This window comes from Protobothrops mucrosquamatus, unplaced genomic scaffold (genome assembly GCF_001527695.2).
Source record: "Protobothrops mucrosquamatus isolate PMUCROS unplaced genomic scaffold, P.Mucros_1.0 scaffold39, whole genome shotgun sequence".
NCBI lineage: Eukaryota > Metazoa > Chordata > Lepidosauria > Squamata > Viperidae > Protobothrops > Protobothrops mucrosquamatus.
In genome coordinates, this window is record NW_015386421.1 from 1,214,454 (window position 1) to 1,240,567 (window position 26,114).

At 37.2% G+C, this 26,114-nt stretch overlaps 1 protein-coding gene across 3 annotated transcripts in view; it reads right to left on the reverse strand.

The window, feature by feature from the left end:
• RNF220 (ring finger protein 220) overlaps window positions 1-26,114 on the reverse strand; it is a 333,204-nt gene that overhangs the window by 205,473 nt on the left and 101,617 nt on the right. Inside the window, exon 2 of one of the 3 annotated variants that reach the window (XM_029283207.1) lies at window positions 11,326-11,400. The exons of the other annotated variants lie outside the window; for them this stretch is intronic. Within the exon in view, the coding sequence (XP_029139040.1) occupies window positions 11,326-11,400 (75 nt within the window). The remainder of the gene's footprint in view (window positions 1-11,325; window positions 11,401-26,114) is intronic. 3 annotated transcript variants of the gene reach the window in all.

Genomic DNA, 26,114 nt, shown 5'->3' on the forward strand with positions numbered 1-26,114 from the left:
AAATAGGGATAATTTTTAATGATTTTAATAATGTCACAGACTATAAATATTTGGTTTTAATTGGCTTTTATAGGGGAAATGTTGTGTTGTGTTGTTTGTGTTGTGTTATTTTAATATGCTGTGAGCCGCCCTGAGTCCCGTGGGGAGAAGGGCGGCATATAAATTATGAAAAATAAATAAATAAATAAATAAATAAATTGAAATTTATATCATCTCTGAATTTATGTCAATGAATTCCTGGTATTTTTTTCAGTATGGGCAAACTATGTGGGCTATGTGAGTAGTTCCAATCTATCCCTTATGTTCAATTAATGTATAAATGGGACAACCTTCAAATTGTATTTTTTTCTGCTAGCGAATAACCAAAATAGCACTATGTACTAAATTTGTGTATAAAAACACTAACTTTAAAAAAAAGCATTTGTCTTTTATTAGGAATGAATGGACACTGAATTGGTTGCCGAACATTTTTTTGTTTGTGCCCTTCTTGTCAAGTTTCCATTTCAAATTGTACAGTGAGCAGAAATGGACACATTTCTGGTAATTTGATATTTGGAACAAGTTGTACAAAAACAACTTTTATTTGTATCTAGGGTCAACCAATTCTACTTTTTCCTTTGTAAAATTTTACATCATAGAAAGAAAAGAAAAAGACGGAACAGATGATTACATCTAGCACTGATGGGGTAATTAGACAGGGAAGCTGCATTGCAGGACAGGCAAAAAAGTCTAGATGGCAGCCACAACTATGTAATCAAAGCTCCAGCCCTTTTTAATGTGTGTTATGAAAAAAAGAATGGGACTTAGAGCATACAATTGCGGGCACACCATTCATATATGAAGCAATGCAGTGTGGATGTCTTCAAGAAGGAGGATATAAATCTAACAAATACATACAGGTAGTCCTCCATTTACGATCACAATTGAGCCCAAAATTTGTGTTGCTAAGTGAGACATTTGTTAAGTGAATTTTTCCTCATTTTATGACTTTTCTTGCCACAGTTTTTAAGTGAATTACAGCAATTGAAGTTAGTAACATGGTTGTTAAGTGAATCTGGCTTCCCTGTTGACTTTGCTTGTCAGAAGGTCGCAAAAGGTGATCAGATGACCCTAAATACGAGTCAGTTGCCAAGCATCTGAATTTTGATCATGTGATCATGGAGATACTGTAATGGTCATAAATGTGAAAAATGGTCATAAATCACTTTTTTCAGTGCTGTTGTAACTTCAAATAGTCGCTAGATCAGTGATGGCAAACCTTTTAGAGTCCGAGTGCCCAAACTGCAACCCAAAACCCACTTATGCATCGTCGGGTGCCGGGTGGGTGTGCTCCATTGGCTGGGTGTGGCCCATTGGGTGGACGTGGCTGCGGTGGTAACGGCAGACTGGGTGGGACTAAAAAGTTCAATCAATCAATTCCAACTTTGCAAGATCTTTTTTTTTCCCACGAGAAGTTGAAATTGACTGATTGATTGAACCTTCTTTTTTTTTTTGCACACAGCAGTGGAGGCCTAAAGCGAAAAGGTTTTATAAAACCCAGCTGAAGGCCTAGGACTGGGGCGATGGCGCGAGTGCTCACAGAGAGGGCTCTGAGTGCCACCTCTGGCACCCATGCCATAGGTTCGCCACCACTGCACTAGATGGACTACCTGTATACATAAACATGTATACCTGGATACCCCATAGAGGGAACTGATTTTGTAAAAAATTGCATTTGTTCATGCTTTTTTCCATAATGCTTTTTTCCATAATTTTGTATGTTTAACATATCTATAAATTAGTACATTTTGCTTTGCATCTGAATTACATTAATGCATCTCTGAAGGCTGCAGGAGTCATGAAGAAGGAACAAAATGTTAACATTGTTGGAAACCAGGAGAGATATTTGTGAAGTTTGTCTTGTTCACCCAAATAACTTTAGGGTACTATGTATTAGGTTGGAGGAAGGAGGCACCATGTACACTCGCCTCAGGAAATAAAATGTGCTGGGCTGGCCCTGTAATGTTTCTTATAATGGGGAATTAATGAACAACATAAGTTGTCGTGAAAAAATAGTCCTTACCATTTAGTTCTAGGATATGGCAGGATGCAGAATTGTACACAACTCTGCAGGCAAAATCTCTTTATGTACCAAAACACATTCAGAGAAAAGTTGCTATACATCATCACACTCGTATTGCTGATTTCCTGGCTTGGGCAACTAGAAGGCTTTCTATCCTGATGTAGAACTACAGTAGAACTTACTAGCTATCAGAGCAACAGCAGGTAGTTATGTCAGGGCAAAGCCTGCCCTAAAGCCTCAGGGTCTCTAATTTACTGCTTTCCTCTTACCATAAAACCGAAAGGGGAAGGTGCTGCCTTTAATCGCTGTCTCCGGCAGCCCCTCCTGGAACCACACAGCAGCTGAGCAAAGGCTACGAGTTAATGCGCCTTCCGACACCTCTGCTGATTCATGAGCCTGGCCTTGAGCAATAAACCGCTGAACCTCCTCAGCTGGGCAGGAGGATTTACAGCCTGCAGGGCTGGCACTCACATACAAAGACTAGAACACCAACTGACAAGCCCATTACAGCCAGTTTGTCAGGATAGGTGATGGTTCATGTGCCCATTGCACGTGCATAAGCATGAGCGGAAATTAAGAACATTAAGACACAGATACAGAAGTGTAATTCAGATACAAATTACAGACACATCATATAGAAGTCTTACAACCTTATGTATTAGCAAACATACATGTACAAATATTAATATCAAACTTTTTAAATAAAAAATCCCTAGGTATACAATTATAAAGATATATGCTAATGTATTAATTGGTTGTCCTGAATCTACACACAGGCCACTTAAGTGTACACTGTAATGAAAGTTATGACAGAACAATCAACGCACAAGAATTATGTGATACTAAATCTATAAATACCGTATGGTCCTTTTGGTTCTCATTTTCTGACTTAGATAAGGTCAAGGACCTTCATTCAGGTACAATTCATGATGCACCAGATTAATTCTCCATTCATTAGTACCTTCAGGATTACTTGCACAGAAAATGTACTGGTTCTACTGCCTTCTTCATTGTGAATGGAGCTGAGACATATGCATGCATTTATTATTCTAGAATTCTAGAAAACAGAAGGTAAATTCCTGAAGAACATAATTAACATTCATGCTTTATTTCTTAGAAGCTACAAGTAATCCTTACTTACCAATTGCCTCATTTGGTGCCTGTATGAATTTATAATGGTGTAAAAAATCCAGTTTTGCAACCAGTCCTGGCATTTACAAGCATTATAGCGTCCTGTGGTCATGCAGCTGCCATTTGCATGCTTCTCAAGCAGCTTCAAAAAGCAAAATTAACGAAGAATGCAGAAGCAAAATCAGAAGTCACAACCATATGAAGTTTCATTTAGCAACCATAGTGAATTGCTCAATGACCGAATGGTTGGTGACATTGTAAAGCCAACACAGTCGTGTTGTTTTCCGCTTTGTGACTGTAGCACTTAGCAATGGAGTGGCTGGTCAAAATTGTGGTCGCTAAGCAAGGATTACACACACATACACACACACTCCTCATTTAGCGATCTGTCTGTCTGTCTGTCTGTCTGTCTGCAAGCTGGATGACACAAATTCTGCTTTTCAAAGATGTACCGTATCTAAATTTCATTTTAAACTGGTATTCAGCATGCCAGTATTTATTCTGTCTTACATTTTGATAGCTGGAGATCATGCATACATGTCTCTTCCGCAGTCTTTCATGATTTGCCTAATTAAGTCAGTATGTGTTTAGGCCAAGGGTGTCAAACTCAATTTCATTGTGGTTGCCCTTGTGTGTGTGTGTGTGTGTGTGGCCAGGGTGGGCGTGGCTTACTGGGTGTGGCCAGCTCTACATCGTTCACGTCAAAGTGTGGCCAGCTCTACATCGTTCACGTCAAGGGGGCCTGTGGGGGCTTAGGCAGGAGTGGGACAGATCTGATCTGAGGGTCTCTGGCAGAAGGGGGTGGGACCAGGGCAAGTGCCAAGGCATGGTCCACGGAGGAGCCTCACTGTTCCTCTCAGGCCATGCGGGAGAGGGGCTGGATGGTGGTGATACCACAAAATTTTACATTAGCTCCCGCCCGGCCTGGGCCAGGGCCAAGGCAGCGGGGGCCGTTCCCTTACTGTTTCCAGGATGGCTTCGCGGGCCACATGAAACCACTTCGCGGGCCGCATCTGGCCCCTGGGCCTTGTGTTTGACATGTCTGGTTTAGGCAATATATCTCTGACATGGTTTTTCTCCCTTTATACCTGTACATAAGCATCCCATATAAGGCTATCTATTTATAAATTCGGTAAGAGACATGGTGAGAACTACAGTTTGTAGAGACTAGACAAAGTGAACACGCATATTTATTTGGGGCAATACTTCAATATGTCCATCTTTCAACTCACTGATGCATTTGCTACACTCGGAGAGAATTTCTGGTCGTTGCCCAGAAATTATTGAACCAAGCAGTGTCACTTAATGGAATGACACTGCAAAACCTTGTTTTGCAGGCAAGTAAAAATATCTGGCTTCTTTTAAACAAAAATGATCTAAACATTGGCTTAAAAGCTTTTCCAGTGTCAGAATATACTACCTAGCCCACTACAAATGTGTCACTCATAGCTCTTGCTTATATTGAATCTTAGCAACAAGATAGATTTGAAATGCACCATTAAACACATATTCTTTGAACTTATTTTAGCACTGTGATGTTTTCAAAGAGCACATGAGGACATGGGAATTTCAGTATGAAACTGATAAAAGCCTTTCTGACAAGAGATTTCTGAGTTATCCCAGTGTGCTATTTTATTATTTATTTATATACCACTTTCCTATTAGTGCTTCCAGAAAGAGAATTCCTAGCATTAGCAATTAAACTTTTTTAGGCAATTCCTTCATCTTTCCCTTAACAGAATTCTGTAGAAAGAGGGGAAAAAGATGGAAGACATTCTATAAAAATAGCACACTGCCTGGTACAAATGAATGTGTTTGGAAAAGCAGCTTTATTCAATCTGCATTTTCTTTGGCCAAATTTTTTTTTTTTTAACAAAGAATGTTACCTACAACAGAGGCTCCTGATCTTTTGAGCACCAGGGATTGGTTCAGTGGAGAGAGGTTTTTCTGCGGACCGGAGGAGGCGTGGGTTTCATGTACTGCCTGCATCCTGCAGATGGGGCTTTGCTTGTTTGCTCAGCCCGGTTTCTGGCATGCCACGGCCTGGTGCCAGTCCACGGACCAGGGGTTGGGGACCTCTTACCTACACTACCAATAATCATAATCATGTTACAGTTTGTACTGTAACAGACCTAAGCATGTTCCTTTCTTTCTTATATCTTGCTTTGGTTCAAGACTTGTACAGTCTTGCTTATCTCCCACTCCTGAACAAACTTACAAGACAGAATTGTCTTGTAAGAATCCCACTAGTAACCCCTTTCTCCAAATAATTAACTTGATATATGCCTTTAATTTCTATTGATTTTTTTTTAAATATCTCCCTAAATCTACCATACATTTTGTCCCTACCAAACAAAGCAGGGGAAAAAACAGCCTTATCTCAGAAGTAGTATTCAGGGAAAAGCTACTGGTCTTTTGGACTGTGTAAGTCCCACTCAGTAGCCTTGCTTGTCATCTAGAATTTATCAGCCCAACACAGATCTGCCATAATGTGTTGTATAACCAGTGCATAAACAAACTTCAGCATGATAAATGCTTTGCTTTGAAAGCCATAAAGTTATTAGCTGGTGGCTGTTAGCTACCGCTGAGCACAAGGCACATTTCCTCCATTAACCCTTGACGGCCCACCCCTGTGCCTGTACATTCATCATACACGGGGACAGATTTTGGTGGCAAAAAACAAGAGAACCCAAAGCACTGAGATTTGAGACCCTGGGATCTCTGATTATTTAGCAGTGACTAAATAATCAGAGATCCCATGCTCTCTCTGGGCTTGAGGGAATTTTATGGATTCAAGATATATTGAAGTGGAATATAGTAATACTTATCATTCTAATATCAGTAATATAGTAATACTTATTCTAAAAGTAGTCAAAGCATATACATTTAGTTAATTTTTTTCTCTTTCCTCTCCTGAAAAAAGCAATAGTAAGGAGCATGAAAGGTCTGAGGCTGCAAGAAAGGAACATTGCTTAAATCCATCACTAAAAATCAGATGCCTGAACAGACGGTAACTCAATTCATAATTCAGTCCTTTATTCACTATGTTACATCTGATTGTACGTACAACAAGATCCTGCCCACCTATGACTCAAATGAAAAGGCCATCTGATTTCACTGACAGTTCCAACATCTTGCCAGACAAATAAAAATACCTTTTTGTTTTAGTTGTAATGCTATACATGCTCTAATCTCTAATTAATGTTAGTACTATGATATCTCATAAACAGGTCAATAGAACATAATGGGGAAAGATAGCATATCAGGTGTGTAGGGAATAGTCACTATTTTTAAAAAAATGACAGAATTTAGTAAAAAGAAAAAAGATTTTCATTTCTTATAAGGGGAAAAATGTTTTGCCACTGTTTTCCAGTTTAGGAGTGTAGCAACCTAAATAAATACTTCTATACTAAGGTGCTACTCCAGAAGAATAAAAATAATGGTAAATATGTGCTAATTACAGTACGAGATAATGTCAAAGAAGGCCAGGAATTTTCACATTCTCAAGATTGTGTGATAAGCAGTAGTCTGGGGCTAGTTGAGCAGACTTGAGCCAGGGAATCATAGCCAAGGAACGCAAAGAAAAAGCCCATCAAAGCCAGGAAAAATTAGTTCTTCAAAGCAGGCTCTCAACCCAAACAGGAAACTTCCTATCCAGGAGGTCCAAGTAGTCAATCCTGACTGTCAGGGGCAAATATTTAATCACCATAACGATGTTCCAAACTAGTACTTTGAGGCATTTATGCCTGAGCATTTTCCCCCAAAGTCTTCTATAGTGTGGCAAGCTGACTATATAAGCATATGGTATTTGCAAATAAGTGTATCAGTTAAAACTTGATGCAATTTCAATTCCATAATTTGCTGATTCTGAGCCAATTCAAACAGAGCAAGATAGACATTTTGAAAGATGACAATGCAGTTGCTTCAAGGTGGAATCGGTATTGAATTCTATATACCACAATGGTATATAAAGCAACTTAACTTTATTTCCCAATGACTTAACTAGTGGCTCTTTGACTGTGCTTGCCAGTAGCCATTAACATAGACTCCCAAGTTGGACAGTAAACTATAATTAACTACAGTTTCCTTGGATGTTTTGCCACTCATATGAATATAAAAGAAAGTGAAAAGTTGCTAGCATAGATCCCCCAAACCTAAGATCCTGACTATTAATCACAGTGTCCTGTCTCTACATACAGCTCATTCAAACAGAAACTGTTCCATAGTTTTGGAAGGAAACAATGTTTTTCCAGCATTGTCTTAATATGAGATTGATATTATAACATCTGTAATGATGGAGAAGATACAAAAGAAAGTATTTATTGTTTTGTGCTGGACTCATTTTTTTACCTCCCCAAAAACTGGAAAACTCTTCAGTGTTGAAGAACTTGGAACTATTTTTTTCAATAATACATTTTTTTTCCTATGGGGAGACCAATACAATGTTGTACAGAAACCATCAACAATTCAGTTTGTATCATTCATACAGTTAAAAGCATGTAATAAGAAAATAATTTCATATATTGCAAGCCATAATAATAAACGGCAGCAGCAACTAAATATTAACCACCAACAACTTTTCAGACCGATCAAGAACTCTCAAGTCTACTTTTTCTCCTTTTTTGCTGCTGAAGCAATAAAAAGGGGAAAACCAACATCCAAATGATCTTGTTTATGGTGGTTAAATAAGCTGCATGTGCTTAATCCGTTAGAGTTTAATGAATTTATGACTTGCTTTGGAATTTGACAAGGGCCATAAAAGAGTAATTAACATTTATCAGCGTGTTTGCTCCGCCTGCACACACCCTCCTCCTCTTGGCCCCTCTCATGGCAGTGTCGGGCACCATAGAGAGATATAAAAGCAATCAATTAATTTTTAATAATCTCAGGGAAAGATTGTAGAATTGCAGTATGAACTCTGGGAGTGTCAATAAACATGCCGAAGGTCATCTACTTTCTTCCTCTATATGCTTGTCAGTAAAGTGGAAGAATGAGACACACATATCAAAAGCTGCTATGGGAACAGGTGATGGAGCAATTCAAAAAACTATTCATCCAACCACTTCACCTGATTGGCTAGTATGTAGTCCATTATTCCAAACTGAACAGGAAGCCGACCCTATCTCTACTATATTTGCATATTACTAGATTTCAATGTTTTCTACTGTATATAATTGCCCAAAATATTATATGTATTAAAGGCCTTTCCTGATTGGCCTAATTACAATACAACTACAATTACAATGATGTTCTCCCAGCATCTTTATTCTGCTATGTCACTATGATACCCTTTTCATCTTGTTCCCATCTTTCTCTGGCATGACAATGCCCTAACAACACTCCCCTGAGCAAGTTTTGGCCAGAGGCCATGTTTAGGCCCGTAGCTACTCAAATGATATTTTCCATTATATTATGGCTTGAGTCTCTCCATGCAGACAATGTAGAGTGCATTGATGAGAAAAGGGAAGGCAATTTGCTACAGAAAAGTGCCTAGTGGCTCTGTCTGTGGGATCCTAAATCTCCTCCTTCCCTCCAGTCTCTGACCATTGCACCCACCATCCATTCTGGTTTTGTATGACAGTGGGCTCATTCTCCTTTTAAGTTATTTTTCGAGTGGTTATGAGTACTTTGAAAGGTGATGGTTTGCCTACTTGACTTATGCCATCAACATCACATCTAAAAGTATAGCACACCAATTGGTGATGGCCTTGTATGAAGTGGCTAACATTAGCCAGACTCCAAATCAAACTGCCAATCACATCTCTTACTGTTGATATATAATGTGAGTCAGCAGTAAAGAGAACAATAGCTTTGAGGGCATTGTGGGTGCACTTTGGATGCATGTTGGTTTCTTGCCAGCTCCCTCAGGGGGAGGCAGTATGCCAATTTTGTAGATTCAGCCCAAGACAGCCTTCAGTCATCCTTATTTGCACCAGGATTATAGTACTACTTTGTCTTATTTCAACTACATCCAAGGGCAGCCTCAAGGTGTACAAAATGTAGGGCATATTAGCCATTACCAAGGAAGAAGGTCAAAAGACAGAAGTAACTGGAAGCAGAGGCAATACAGACAGGTTTCAGACTGGTAGACGTGACAGCAAATTTTATGATATCCAAGATGAATGGATAATATTTTAAATTGAGTATCAGTGAAAGTATCAGATTGCATTTTTAACTATCAAGACAACGCTGAAAAAATTCCAGGTGGCCAAAAGAAAATTATGCATTTCAAAGAATTATAGAAATAGCAGGATTTAACTGTGTTTTGGTAATATGCAATATCCAGTTATCTCTTCTCCCAGTCAGCAGACCTGCGTTTGTGAGCCAAAGAAGGAAATAGACTAGGATAGCTGTTTCTGTCGTACAAGGCCTTTTAAAAAATTCCTTCCAGTTGCCATAAAAGAGGCTGGGAGATTTTCACTCCATCCCCATTCCCTGCCTTTTTAAAAAACAACAACTTACATCTGGAAGTTTTAAAATCTGCACTGGCTTTTTTATTAAAAAAATTCCCTAGTGTGACCACAATTGGCACTGTCACTGGTGACAGACTCATGGGTTTAACGACCCTGAATTCTTTCTGCCCTTTTCCCATCATCTCTGTTTGATCTGAGGGTGGTAAAAACTGAGACACAGGTGTGAGTTCCTGGAGAGATCCCCTTTTCACAGGAAGAAGAATCAACTGACTGCCAAGGCGCTAGGCTCATAACATAGGGCAGTGGTGGCGAACCTGTGGCACGGGTGCCAGAGGCGGCACTCAGAGCCCTCTCTATGGGCACGCACACCGTTGCCCCAGTCCTAGGCCTTCAGCTGGGTTTTATAAAACCTTTTCGCTTTAGGCCTCCGCTGCCGTGTGTAAAAAAAAAAAGGTTCAATCAATCAGTCAATTTCAACTTCTCGCGGAAAAAAAAAAGATCTTGCAAAGTTGGAATTGATTGATTGAATTTTTTAGTCCCACAACCTGCCGTTACCACCGCAGCCACGCCCACCCAATGGGCCACACCCAGCCCATTGGCCACACCCAGCCAATGGCCACACCCACCCAGCACCTGACGATGCATAAGTGGGTTTTGGGTTGCAGTTTGGGCACTCGGTCTCTAAAAGGTTCGCCATCACTGACATAGGGGAATTAATTGACTAAATTAACTGTTGAGTCAAGCCCCAAATACAGCTTGTCTATTTGAGGAAAAAATCTAGCAGTCTTTCAGTTATTTAAGTAAGTTATCAACATGTTACATAGCTTGTATGAACCCCCACCCCCCAGGGATGCTACATACATACCAAATTTTAATGTTAATGTTAATTTTTAATTACACTATTTATCAATTATATTATAGTGTATAGCTCCTCTTTGAGGAAGAAGGGTGGTTTAGAAACATGAAATATAAATAAATACATTCATGGTATAATTGATTATATCATATGCACAGGACCAATATATAATTCGAACTGACTATAATCCACGATGCATTTAGAATATCTGAACAATGGAAAGACAACAGTAACAACAAAGGTTAATTTGCAGTAGAAGCAAGGAAATATGGAACAGGAAAAATGTTCAGTAATCCCTATAGAAAGTATCCTTTCCCTCCCCCTGAAAATTATAAATTATAAATAGTTTTTAACAGGTATTACAGTAAAATTCTAATTCTATACTGCACAATGCTCACAGAGGGATTCATAATGTAGAGATATGGGCTAAAACCTTTGCAGAGCAGGTATGTATTCTTACTGGCATTCGCTAATGATTACTGTAAGATCCAGAATGAAACATTTGCCTGACCCAACCGGAAAGTGACTGTTTCATTTTCGTTTCTCATCTAGTATTCTAAGGAAAAAATTTTAAGTGATTTTCACTCATAACTACCTACTTCTGCTTATAATGAATCTTTTTCCTAAAACACAGCAGATACAATATTAAACGCCCTTGATAAAACAATGGCAGATTTGTTCCCAGCAATTTTCAATCAAATGCTATAGTACAGTTCAGTAGTGATACTTTTAATATATTTTTAGCATCTTTTTATGCCTTGACTATATTTTTATTATTGTCCTAATATCTACACAAATTGACGATGCTTCTACTGCTTTTCCAAAATATTCCACAACAGTAATAAAAATAAATAAACACTTACAGAGGGGGAAAGTTAACGCCATGCGCTGGCTGGCCCCCGCAGACACTGGTGGCCCTCCTTGGCTGTCGCTTCTATCTGGCAATCAATTGACAAGAAATTGAGATTATGAGATATGACAATCACCATCAGAAGGAAGACCATTAATCAACTGACTCCTATAGCTGAGCAAGTGATATTTAACAGTAGAGATTTTCCAAATATAGTTACTACAGTACCATGGGATTAGATATCCAAAGCTGCAGCTTTAATCTTATAAAGAACACACAAAAAGAACTGCTGTATACAGACTGTTTTTATAGATCCTGATACCTAATATTTTCTCACAAGGAACCATATAAAGTATAATGAGATTAAGAAAGAGGAATGTAGAAATAATGTACAAGTTTTATATAAATTGAACTGTAGAATAATGCTGCACAGTATTTCAGAAACATGCAGAGGCATAAATACAGCACCTGTATACAACTCTAAAACTACTGGCCCCACAATCCCACAGAAGACCTAATTATTTTAAGGAACTGTGGACAGATGTTACTTTCACACCCTTGCAAACATCAATGTAACTTTTCTATGTTATTCCCAAAGCACTGTAACATGTTTACTATAGAATCTATTTAAAGAAAGCTAAATGCTGTTAAACCATCTCACTAAATGGGCATCACATTTTCATATGTAGGCAGCTTGAGACTATATTTACTTATTTGCTTTATATACTTTCTTCTGTCCAGGAGCCCAAGGAAAATTATCCACATCCTCCTCCCATTTTCTTCCACAAGATAGGACAGGTCGGTCTGCAAATGACTGGCTCAAAAGCATTCAGTGAACTTCTGTGGCTGAAAGTGGATCTGAACTAGTGTCTCCAAGTGTAAGTCCAATGCTTTAACCCAGTAGTTCTTAACCTGTGCTGTACAAACCTTGGAGGTGTGTGTGCAATGTCATCGCAGGGGGTCTGCGAAGGCTTGAAGAAATGTTAGGATTTAAATCTTGTGTTAAATCTTGGTGGTCCGTGGCCACAGAAGGTATTTAAAGGGGTATGTGTTGAAGAAAAGGTTGAGAACCCCTACTTTAACCACTATATCAGCATGTCTCTATTCCTTTCCAGAGCAACAGCTATTAATAAGCTAGTCACCCTCTTACAAGATCAGACATGTTTATGAATCCAGTTCATATTTTGTTTCTCAGAGATTTTTAATTACTGAAATATATCTTGCAAAGTGCCTTAGTTAATGTTGTTTGTTCACACACAACTCATGCTTGCAATTTGGTATAAAAATTGACCTCCTAGCTTGATCACTACAAAGAAAATTTTGGAAACAGTCTACAAAATCAAATAGAACCGTGGGAAGTTCTAACAGACAGGGACAATTAGTCTTTTTTGCCTATTTCCATGCTTTTACCATCCCCTCTCTAATCTTCCTGTCTTTCAATTTCTGACATGTCATTCAACAGAATTCTCCTGATCAATCAAATTAATACATTAATGTTTTAATTGAAATTTTCACATCCTTCAATGTTACATTAACTATCTATATTTTGTATGATTAATACTAGCATTCCCCATTGTTTCTTCAGTTGCAAAATGGTGCTGTTTCCTTAAACAATATAAGGGAGGAATGAGACAATAATTTGGCACGTGTGATATACCAGCTACATGTCCTTAACTTTAAAAATTAATCTAAATCTGAGTATTCTATTTAAACCACTTCATCCTATCCTAAATAAATAAAAACAAAAAGTACAGATTAATTTACAGCTAATCTCTTAAAAAGTTTATCCAGTGTAGTAACTGAGACCTGGAAGTAAAATCTTTATTTAGCTTGCAAAAATTACATTAATTGTCAATAACATTAGTTATAAATGAGAATGGAATATTTTAAATATTCTCTTTCTCTATAATTATAAAAACAAATCTCAATACATTTGCAGCAATTTTCAAAGTACATTATTCCAGCATTGAACTTCTACATGACTGTTAAGGCTGTTTTGTTTAAACATGAATATGAGAGTCATGGTTTTTTAACATTGTTTTATGAGATTTGGGGAGGGGGGTTGATTCTGGGCTGCCATTTTTATGTGAATTTTGTTGTTGTTTTGGCTTGAGAAAAATTTGTTTCCTTAACCAATTGGTTTCTTTGTTTTTGGATTGTGGTTAATTTATCTTTTTGACATTTATTACTATAAACTGCCTAGAGTCTTAGGAGGTGGGCAGTATATAAATATCCATAATTCATTAATTCATTAGTTAACATACAAAAAAATCTGAGCTGGCCTAATTTACCAGCTTTGCCTTTAGAAATAATGCATTTAGTTGTAAGTGCTATTAGGATACTAATTGAGGAAATGAATGGTTTATAGTAGTTCAGACTAAACCAAGCAAAACAAATCAAACCTGAAAGAGATATGATTCAGGTGCTGAGCAGTTGCCAAAACCTGCCTATAGAAGATATAGTTTGCTAGGTTTATACAATTGAAAGAGAGAAAGTCTAGGTTAATGAGGTCTAGTACAATACAGACAAACATACTGATGAAGCTAACATGCCAACATTCCATGATGCTCCCATCAATGGCTGATATTCTTGTTGGGTCACAGAATTCCTATCCATAGAGGCCCACTGTTGTTAAGAGCAACTTAGGAATCATTTCCAGACACTCTACTGTACATGTGCACAGCCTGTTGCATAACAAACCAAGGTCCCATTTCCTGTTCCCCCAGAACCGTTAAAACCTCACAAACCACTAGGAAGAACTGTTTCCTGCAGGTGCCTCAGGATCATGAATCACACCTTGTCAAAATGCTGGGTATGAACCAATGGAACAAGATCCTTCAAAAAGCAAATGCATCTTGCAGTCTTGTCCATGCATAACTTTCTAACTTGCTGATCTACATCCTGATCAGGAAGGGGTTAAATGAGTATTAATCAGACACTTTCAAGAAGCTTTGAAAACTCATCCAAATATTATAAAAAATGCCTTTAATCATCTAATAGCCCAAACGGGGAAGTGATGGATGGGCTGATCTTTGCCTGAACAGATGAGCCTGGGGATGTGGGCTTACAGGAGATGGGGAAAGAGACGATGACACTTTTCCTTCCTCCCTCCCTCCCTGCTTGGAGCAGTTAGAAATATGAGGTCACCCAGCAAGAGATGATAACACATTAAGGGCTCTTGAGAGATTGGCCTGTCAGCCTTGTTAGGAAGAGGCAATTGGGGCTGACTGTATAATTAAAGGCTGGAGAAAACCATAACTCACAGCAGTTTAGACAGCAATGAAGGAACTCTATCCGCCACGGTCTTTTCTGTTTGGAAAAACCACCTCAGTAGAAGTGAGCTTAGCTCCGTGTAGTTTGGGCTTCAGTGAGGCGCTTTCAATGAATTGCAAATTTGCAATTTCAATTGCAGTCCTTCTGCATCAAGCTTTGCTAATATGAATTTGTCACACAAAGCTACTACATTACTGTGTAAAGAAAAAGGAGCCAAAGACAAGATTGAAGATTATTCAAATAGCATGACTTATAATAGGAAAATGTCTCCAGTCTCAAGACTAGAAGTAATCTAAAATCACCAATTATTTTGCGATATGCCTAAACCTTGTCCTAACATAATCCAACTGGTATATCTGAATTATTTCCAAAGGCAGTTGTTTCATTCAGACCACGTAGCCCTGAAAAAGATGTTTCTAAGTCCCATCTGCTTAATTCTGAATTAAAAGCATCCAACAGATTAATGCTGTTGGCAATCATATTGTAGACCTCAGCATGGAGAATTCACTGTACAGGCATAAGGTATGGTGTTGCTAGTTTGGTACACTGTTGCTATATTACTATAAATTAATATATGAATAGTTTTCTTAATGGAAGGAAAGAGAAGAGGACAACCAGCAGGGAAGTGGATAGACTTAGTTACAATGGCAATTAATGCACCATTGGAAAACCTGAAGGATCAAGTTAGGAACAGATCATGATGGAGAAAATCTATGTGGTCACTAAGAGTCAACAATGATGTGATAGAACATAATCAATTAGTTCACTTAAAAGAACACCAAACTTCCTTGGGATATTAAGGATTTATTAAACTAAATCTCTCAATATAATAATTTGAACAGTAAACAGTCTACTTATCTCACTTGATTTTTAATGATGACATTCAAATGATGGCAGTATTTCATGTATGTTAATCTCTGGAATGCAGTTGGAGACAAGATATTATATACTACTTCAGACCCTCACTTCCAGTTCTTTTGCAGTGAAATCAACATTTCAGTGAATTTGATTATGAAACTCCCTTTGGCTCTGTATTGTTTCATAAGCCATGATGATGATGAATCATTAAATTAGTGTTGACTCTTAGTGACCACCCAGATAGACCTGGTCAAGGATGATCTATCCTCAACTTGGTCCTTCAGATCTTTCAGTAATGTATCTATTGCCGTTGCTGCTCGTCATCTTCTTTTTTCCTTTCTTTCCCCTTTTTTTCAGCATTCGAGACTTCTCAGGAGAGTTGGGTCTTTGCCTATTGCAGCTAAATACAGTACTTTAAACCTGGTCATTTGTGCTTTAAGCAAGAACTCTGCATTGGTTTATTTTGTGATCAGTTAGTTTGTTTTCCAGGCTAACCATAATATTTTCAGAAGTTGTCTCCAACACTAAAGTTCAAAAGCAGTAATACTCTTGCTTCTTGCTTCTCCAAAGTCCAATTTTTCCTTCCATAAAGAACCACACCATTGTCTGCATGATTCTGATTTTGTAGGTAGAGACCACATATTTTTTTCCCAAGACCTTCACCGCTAGTTTACCAAGTGTTAGTATAGTTTACCAAGTGTTAGTATACTAAGTACTTCTTGACAGCTGTTTTCTTTATGGCTGATAAATAAAGGCAGAGTCTATACACAATTTCAGTGTACTTCATTGCCAATTCTAAGTATGGTTGCTATGCTTGTGGTCATGAGTTTGGTCTTCTTTATATTTAATCTTATTCCTTTTTTCACTGTGCTTTTTAATTTCCATTACTAGAGCTTGCAGATTGTTTGCATTTTCAGCTATCAGAATAGAGTCACTTGTATAGTACAGGCTACTAATGTTTCTTTCACTAATTTAAACCGTGCCTCCAATCTAGCTTTTCTTGATACCTATTCAACATATAAACTGAATAAATAACTGGAGCGTATGCAACTTGTGTCACTCCTCACCTACCTGGAACCAGTCTGTTTCACTACATCCTATCTGGACTATGGCTTCCTGACCTTTGTATAGATTTTGTAGGAGGACAGTAAGATATTCTGGGATTCTAATTTTTCTAAGGACATTTCAAAGCTTGACATAGTTGACATTAACTGAAGGTCTTTCTATAATCAATGAAACACATATTGATTTATTTTTGGCAATTCTTTGGCTTTCTCAATTACCTAGCATGCATCAGCAATAAGAAATCTTATTGAAATTGCTAGCATGCTTAGATGCTGATTTTTGCAACAGAATTTTCAAAACCTTGCCAGCATATTCTATTTCTATTTTTTGTCTCATTCATTGAATGGCTGTATCTGGTCTGTACAGATTTGACTTGTTTTCAGCTATTTACTTCCTCTTATGTAGCCACTGCATTTGCCAATGTGTTAATGATAAACTCTCCTAAAAATGAGAAATTACCCCATAACCTCTTTCTTAAATCTTTTATGTTACATGTAATCCCTATTCTGCTTTTCATACCTTTAGGATGGATCAATATCTTTATTGAAAAGACAATGACCTTGAAGATTATTTGGCTGGGGCACTTATGAATTCTTGGGGGAGAAATGACCTTTATCAAATGTCACATGTCATTGGATTTTATATCAAACATGTGTCACATGCTCTGGTTATGCAAATCTCTCTGCCAATATGTAGGTATATGTATACATGGCTTGAAAAGGTGAATGTGAGCATCACTGTGATTATGAGGGATGAACATCAGATGACCTTCCAGGACAAGCCAGCTCTGTCCTGCTGAAATTAATTGATATAACTGATTGGAAAGCATATTTCTTTTAAAGTTTTCTTTTACAATGGTTTCAAGTGATCCAGAGAATCAGAAATTAAGAATTCAAAAATGCTGTGTCATGAAGATTATGATTCAAAGTATCATTCCTACAAAGCAAGAATGCTACTTGAGGTAACTATTTGAAAAAAACATTAATAATTACTTAGCATACAAGTTATCAGTTCTAGATAATAATAGGAAAATAATGGATGATATTTAAGATAATATCCCTATAAAGTGTAACCAAATGGTGCAGACACAGTTATCTCTTTGTCTTCTTCAAAGCTTCTGTGCATGAATATGAACGTTGGATTAAGTACTTGCATGGAAAGGACAGTTTTGGAACCATATGCAAACAATATACAAATGTGGTATGCAGACTATTAATTCCAGAACATTCAAAATTTTCCTTCAATTGGATATTAGCTAAAGGACATGGAAAGTAACTGTAATTTAGAGATGACATAGATTCATGGCAAATCATCATTTCAAAATATATTGTAAAGGCGAAGAGCAAAATTACATTCAATTTATACTTGATCTCTGTAATGTGAGGAACAATTGTTTGGGTTACAATACAAATGTTGGGTTACAATCAAGAGAACAAGTGAAGGGACAAGGTTTGTTTGTTTATCCAGTTTCCTCTCCTTGCAAGAATGTCCTGATACTGTGTCCTGTAGTGCTGAGTCTGCAGCCCCAACTAGCTAAATTTATCCCAGCTGCAGTTGTGTTTACAAAGCCGTTCCTGTTTATACTCCTGTTCCATCCTGATCAAATTTCAACCAATGACATTTTACAAACTAAGTGCTTTATTCAGTTGCTTTGTCTTTCTTGCTTCTGATTGGCAAGAATTAAGTGGTTACAAACTTAATTGGTGCTCTATCTCCAAGGTCCCTTCCAACTCTGTTGTTCAGTATTCTGTAAGTGCTTGTATATAGGAATGGAAGAAGCAGAATGACATTGTCTTGTCTATTTATATATTTTTGTAAGAATTCTATATCCACTACTTCTGTTGATGGACTAGGAATCTCCTATGATTACTACCTAACTGGTCATCTTCTTGGTTAAGCTAATTAATTTCTAATGTCCATTTCAACACATTTAAATTCCAAATTCACTAAGTCATTACTTATTCTTGAGTAGAAAATATATATTGACAAGAAGTTTAAATGTGACATTTGAAAAAGTCTTATTTTGTTTCAAAAGCTTCATGAATTGATAATAGGAGACTGGTTAGACAAACCACTGGAGAATGGTTGAAACAGAGAAGGTAATGAGTATAGCCTTAGTTTGAGAAGACTAGGATCCCAGAATTAGACAGAAACAAAGAAGATTAAATAATTTCATGCAACTCCAACAAAATTCTTCTTACTTTGGGTTACTTTCAGGCAGCATAAAAGAAATAGAAAACGCTGAAGAAAAATTATTTGAATTGCTACTAGACAGAATAATAAAAATGATGTCTTGTGCTCAGAGTGGCAATTGCAAAGCCTGTTTCCAGACATTACTCAACTTCAATTTTCATAAACCCTTACTAGCCTGGCCAATGGTGAATTGACAGTAGAGCTGCATTTCAAAAGTCTCTGCAAAATCAACATGTGTGCATCCTTGCCCACAGAAGCAAATGATGCGCACCCTAATTCTGAACTCACCTGGCAGTTCTAGATATTTATATTATCTCCAACATGTCATCTATTTTTATAGCTTCAGTTTTAGCTACAAATAGATCAGTGTTCCATTTTCTGCTGTTACTACTACAGATCTAGAGCTTCATATGTATTGAACTTAAATGATAAACTCATCTGAACAAGGGTTAAACCCAGACTAATATCTGGACAGAGCAGTACATGAACTAACTATATAAAGTATCAAGAGAAACAGAAAGCATATGTGCATCTGATTCATGCAAGCAACTTCTCATCTCCGGAAGAGAATTCTTTAGTCAGGAAGTCATGGCCTTGATTACTTTGTCTTCCCCATTTAAGTACATTCCTAACTGCTCCTTGGATGGCTCAATTAGCAAAGTGAATATATTATATAAAGTCTAAAAGATTAAACTATCATAGGCAGCCCATAATTTCATGAAGAAGTCAGGGGAGCATATCCCTCTTATTAACTCTATAACAAATGTGATGAAAATGTTCAAATAGAATGTTAATGCAATGTTACGTGTAATTTTCCCAGGCGATCTCCTGCTGAAATATTTCTTTATTAATAGTAATTGAGGGTATAAATTATGAATGAGGCAACTTTCTCCTTTCACCAAGAAAGACGTCCTAATAGCAATAATTCTTTCTAATCATTTTTGGATAGTGAAGAGAGATGGAGCAAGAGGTTCTTTTTAAAAAATAAAAAAGCTGATCAAGACAACACAAAATGCAGAAAAAAGAATACATATCTATAATAGTATTAATGCATAGAAGGAGGAATAGTCTATATACACATTATGTGTTGTAGATATAAGATAAATATCCTATAATTTGGGGTTTAGTTTGTTCAAGGAGACCCAGAATGAACAGTTAAAGGCATTTTGAAACTTGATGGCCACGTTTTGTATTTAATTGCTTCTCTGATATACTATGAAAGTGTCAAAATCTGAACTTTCAAAGTACTCAATATCTGGGACATAGAAAAACAAATGCTTGGGCCACGTGTTACCACAAAACATAATACAATAAATTCAAGCAACCAGTTACTATTGTTCAATTCCTCTTAAATCCTACAGAATTGTGACAAAATCTAATCTGAGCAACAAATCTGTGATAGGTAACTGTTTTCTTCTTTAACCTTACTTTTATCTTGTCACCATTATTTTACCTAGCTTGGAGATGTATCTGACACATAAGCATGCAACTGAAATTGTCTATATCGGGGTGAGCAACTCACATCCATTGCTGCATGTAGCTTCAAAGCCCTTTTAATATAGCCCTCGAAAGCACCTACTTCAGCAGCAAACCTAGAATAGCCTTAATTATTTTAATTTCTTTAAAATATATAAAAAGCATCTGAGAACAACTATTATCACTTCCTGGAGACAGAAACTACTAAACAAAAATCAATATTTTTAAAGTATAATTCTCAAAAAGGTTGCCTGCTTCTTCTCTATGTAAAGAAAAGCAATGCATTATCAATAATTGGAATCTTGTAGCCAAGGAAAGCTGTTTTATTTTCCTAGCCAATATTCCTGACTACAACTTTTCTTGCCTGTCAACACAATTTCAACCCAAGTCCTTAGGAAGGATTTCCCCAAACTCACCCTTTATTTCTTCTTTTCTTCTTTCCATCTCAAGCCTCAAACACCTGTATCTATTTGTTGCTTCAGATCACTGGATTACAGCTTGCAATAATCTAAGCATCCATTGAGCTGATACAAATGTTCAAAATATTTCAACTGCAAATAAGAAAGACTAAGTCCCTCCATAAGAGCGGCTGTAGTTAGCGCAACCAGAACAGAATGCGATTTTTACTGACTAGATGTGCATCCAATCTGTGCTTTAACTTAGCCTTGGAAGATAGCTTATCTGTATTTTTAAAAAATATATTTGAGATTTACAGAATACAGTATATGCATCAGTTGAACTTGAGTTAGTAGGCAAACAGTACTTTTGTTTTGCAAAAGAATGATTAGATTATTCCTTTTTGAAACTGAAGTTTCAAAGTTCCCATCCATCACCTCTTGTTCAATTTATTTCACTCGTGGAATGCATCTGTGGCTAATATTTCTTTCCCACAATCAAGGTGTCACTTACCATTTTTCATGAACAACTTAAGGCCCTACAGCATTTATGTTAAATAGGTAGTTTGCCCTTGAGTGCTTTTTTCCCTTTATAAAAATCTTTTAAGGTGATCAGTATAGGTATCATGACCTAGGAAGGATGAATGCAACTTTTGTTATTTTCATTGGATACATTGCACCAAAGAAATAGACACACTTTCTTTCTATCACCCATTTTTAAAATCTTTTTGCTGTTTCCCTTTTTCTTTCCCATTTCTTCCCTACCCCTAAGATTGCTGGAGAAGGGAAGATCATTCATGTCTTAAGACTAAACTGATTACTTGCTAAATGTGTTTAAAACTGACCCAAGAGCTTCACATGGCCCCATGAAAGATTATCCATCCCAGCACTAAGTGTAGATATGTAAAAAGCACGTGTATGCGTGTCATACACAGCTTACACACTGTTTTTATATAATACATGTATGGTAATGTGTTAAAACCATCAATTGCTCAAGTGACTTTTCAGTAAGGTGGCGCGTTCTACTGCATTTAAAATTCCTGATGCTATAATTTTGTACCTGCAAATTATAGTAAGTAAATTGTTACTTGTAACTCCTTCACTGTATTGCCTTACAAATGAAATTTGTATTGTTCATGAAATAACTTTTTAAGAATTTTGGGTAAGCCTAAGTTGAAATACTAAAAAGAAATATACAATAACTGCTGAAAATGGGATAAAAACAGACATAAGTTGGTCTTTCTCATAGGATCAAATAAACTTCTTTTTCACTTTTGATTGAAAACTCCTGAAATTTTGCCCAGTTATTAAGCAATGAAAAGATCTATGGAGAACTTCCTCTCTATTAAATCAAATCTGATAGCAACAGATTCATTTTAGCTCTTTGCTTGAAGCCTGCAAACAACATGGAGGTACTAATATAACTAGTAGCCAGGTTACTCACATTTTCATACTGTACTGGATTTAAATCAGAGTGGTTTAGATTTTCTTTCCTGATAATCAGGATAAAACATTTATACTTGAGCCAAATCACCATCTTGGAAATAAGATAAACAAGGATTTCCTAATTAATTAGAGAAATAGAAAGTGAAGACTTTATGAATTTTGGGGAAAATGAAGTTGTTATCTTCTTCTTGAAATAGGAAATGGGATGTGTCTTTGCTATTGCAACCTACTAGACTCAAATGAAGTCTACTAGATTGGGGAAGGGAGTTGGATTGAAGTGAGGGGAACACCTGCGTCCTTCCTCCTATTCACCTGATTGAATTTGCAGTCCACTGCTCATTCTTTTTGCAGCTGCAAGGCATGAATGCCCAGCTGCCAACCCCATACTTTTCCTTTCAAAAGAGGGGCTAATTCAATTATTCGAGTGGCATTAGCTTCTATGAAGGATAGCTCACCAGCATAGGCTATGTGCCTGACATAATATTAAAGGCCCTACTACCTTGCTTAGGGCAGATTAAATTCTATTCATTGCCTTAATGCTGGGCTCCCCACAAGATTCTGTACCTTAACTCTATTACCCCCTGCTTGGAACTGCCTGACCCATTGTTACCACTCCCTCTGATAATTCACCTCTCTAGAAACTTTGCCTTCTTGACCTCCTCATAGAGCAGCAAAATGAGGCTGAATCACATGTTCTATGGCACACGCAGAGCCATACCTCCCTATGTCTACTTTCTTGATTGCTGCCCCACATCTCAGGTAAGGTCCACTGTAAGTGATGAGTTTTCTCCTTTGTCTCAAGGGCTCTAAGGTATAAACTCCTGCCTAGAATGGAACATGTTAATATGCAGCCATACTAAAATGAAAAAAGGAAGAGCAGGGAAAGAAAAATGGGGTGCAATGCGTTTTGTGTCAAAGCGAAAGGACATAAGACTAATATAAATCTAGCTGGACTGCCCCCAGAGCGTATTTCCTGCCATTGATCAACAATTATTGCTCTTAATATTTTTAACCTATGGGGTTCCAACAAAACATGCCCTTTAAATTCCAATCAGCTTTAGTTGAGGAATAGAACTGAGGCTAACATTAAGTTTCAGCTTTTCTCAGAGATATATCTGTGAGATTTTATGAGCTGTCCTAGGTACTGCAGATTTGCTGATGAAATAACTGTTCTAAGCTGTGAGCTGTTTAATCAAGTTTTATTGAGTATATTATAAGCATTCACAAATATATTAAACTACACTAAGCAAGCTCCTCTGTGGCTTACAGCTATGCATGAAGTCATCTTATGTAATGGTCTCTTTGCTCCCACTGAATTCTTATACTTCATATGGCTTCTATTCAGACATCTAGCAGTCTGCCTGATGGACACCAAGAAGCGTCAGCCTCTGCACATACAGCTTATCTCCCTGACAAGAAATGGGTTTCTTGGCATACAATCCCACTAACCTTAAATAAAACAAGATCATGAACAATATGGATCAATTTCAAAAAAGAAAAACAAAATGATTCCCAACATCAAAATAAGCTCTGTGGACTTTCTCAGTGGTGCTTATCAAGCAATCTATAGAAAGACCCTTGAATGTTCCAATATTAGATTCTTTTTTTTACTGGAGTTATTGCTCATATTTAAAAATTATGGATATACAGCACATAAGATGTTTGTTCTTCTCCCAAGTTACATTCCGATTTCTGTAACAACGTATTGTCATCTCTCTTTAGCCATTTACTTCTAGTTCAGCTGTAGTGTAAGAGGAAGTCAGTTTTCATCTAGAAAATCCTACGTTTTGTGGCACTTGGAAGCAAGCCACTTCCTCATTAGAGGAGTCTTACCTCACTCCTCCTCCTTTTCCTGAATTTTAGTTGTACAGTTGTAAGAAGATGGTGGCCTGATACCTCTACATTTCCTTCTTAGTATCCCTAGCAATAAAGCAAACTCAGATTGACAAGAATGCTAGATTCTTCCTTGTAGGATACACCTAATGTCCAAAGCACCAGCTTATTGGGGTTTTAGGTATCCTTCCCCTGTCCCCCAGCTGCCCAACTTTCTTTTAAAATTTTCTGGAGCCAGGGTGAAAAGACCTTAAGGCAGTGTAGTGATTTTTTGCTCTGTATTCTCAATGCTGTAAGTTTCGTAGCAGAAAATATGATTGTGGATTATTTTCAAGCAGTTTTTAATGAACTGGAGAGTTGAAATGGTGATAGTGTGGAAGTGCTCTGAATAATTAAACATTGTTAACGTGAAGAAGAACCACAAGGCATATTGAATACTAGGTAGGTGGCAGTTATGTCTCTTCACAGCCCATCCACTCTTCAATCAATAGAAACAAAGGCTGAATGAGAAGTAGCTAAAGTAACAGGAAATAAAACCTTGCACAGTGGAGAACAGAAAGTGACTAGAAGTTAACACAAAGGGAAATTGCAGTAATAAGTCTAAGGGTGTAAATTAGATTCTTGGGCACCTGAACCTCCTTTGCTTTTCACTGCAATATAGCATGTAGAAGGCTTACCATATGCTGCTTCTATGCTTTGGAACCTCTAGCGAAGAGGAATTTGAAGGTACATCTCTACGCCCATAAATGATCTCATAAAAATAACAGAAAGACACTCATAAGATCCTTGTTAAAATTTTATTATTAATCGCATCCAAAGTCAGCAGCTATATTTTAACTGGAGCAGAGAAGGAAACAGGTAACAGGGAAGCAAACAGGGAATTAACTATGAGAAGAATGAAAGTAGTCAATTACTGTATCCTGAGAACACAAACAAATACCTGTATCTTTTCCTGAAGCAATCAGCAATCACATGTTTATGAGAACCACTTCAATCAAGTCAATCTTAAGGATACTAGCTTTTCTGTTATCAGTATCAACTACCTACCTATTACATCTAATCATTTTGAAAATTTAGAACTCCAAAACCATAACTTTTCCATAAGGTTGCAAGCTCCACCCCAAATTCTTCCTTTTCTCTTTCTCTCCCCTACCCCTCAAGTATCTGGATACTAATCTTCCCATTCATCCATCTTAAAAGCATTATGCCTGCACACACACATCTCTGAAAAGCTTCCTAGCTTGTCATATATCTGTCTAATTAATATTATTTCTAGCCCAGCATAGTCTTTTCCCCTTAATAAGCAAAGTGCTGACTTTATTACAGGCTTCTTCCTCACTTATTACTTTAAATCATATTCAGAAAATAGCTTAGAGAGACAAATTCTATCTCCTAGCCCAAATGCCACTCCAGTCAGCACCTTCATCCAAAACTTATCTAGGCTCACTACAAAAGGAGGGAAAAAAAGTCTAGCAGGATGCATTCCAAGAGTTCCCAGCTGCGAGGGGCTTCTCAACTGAACAGAAAGGTCAATAGGTTACTGATGTGTTGTCTGGTCCAAGCAAAACAAGATGTTAAATGTACACTAATTAGATGGGATTCAATATGGCTGCCTCAGCAAAACTGGTTTAGGTCACAAAATGCGAGGAGGAAATTTGTAGCAGATGTACACAGGAACAGTATTATTACATTATTGAGATATGGAAGAGGAATCATTAATCTGTCAAATTTAACCTATACCTCACTTTCCAATAATGCCCATAAATACAGACCTTGGTAAGCATGGGAATAAAGGCATATAACTCATGTGACCTCCTTAAACCATGTCCATTTTTCCATAGGCACTTGGTATCGTTACTAAGTATTTTGATATTATAGCCTGCTACTTATAAAGCAGCATGACAAATGGTGTAAGCAATCAGTCCTCATAATACCAGAAATCAATACTTTTTTTAGTTGGAATGATGTATCTTGAGGGCAGTACCATTCTAACCGTGGCACTACTCTTTCACAAGATAGATAGATAGCCCCACTTCATTTCCAATTTTTTTTAAAATTTTATTTATGAAATTTATTTGCTGCCTATCTCGCCACAAGGCAACTTTTTAAAATTTTGTTTAGATTTTAAAAATATTTAATTATTTAGTTGCTGTATTTGCTGACAAAAATCTATTCATATTTTGTCCTAGCACAGTGTTTCTCAACCTTGACAATTTTAAGGCATGTGGACTTCAACTCCCAGAATTCCACAGCCAGCATTGCT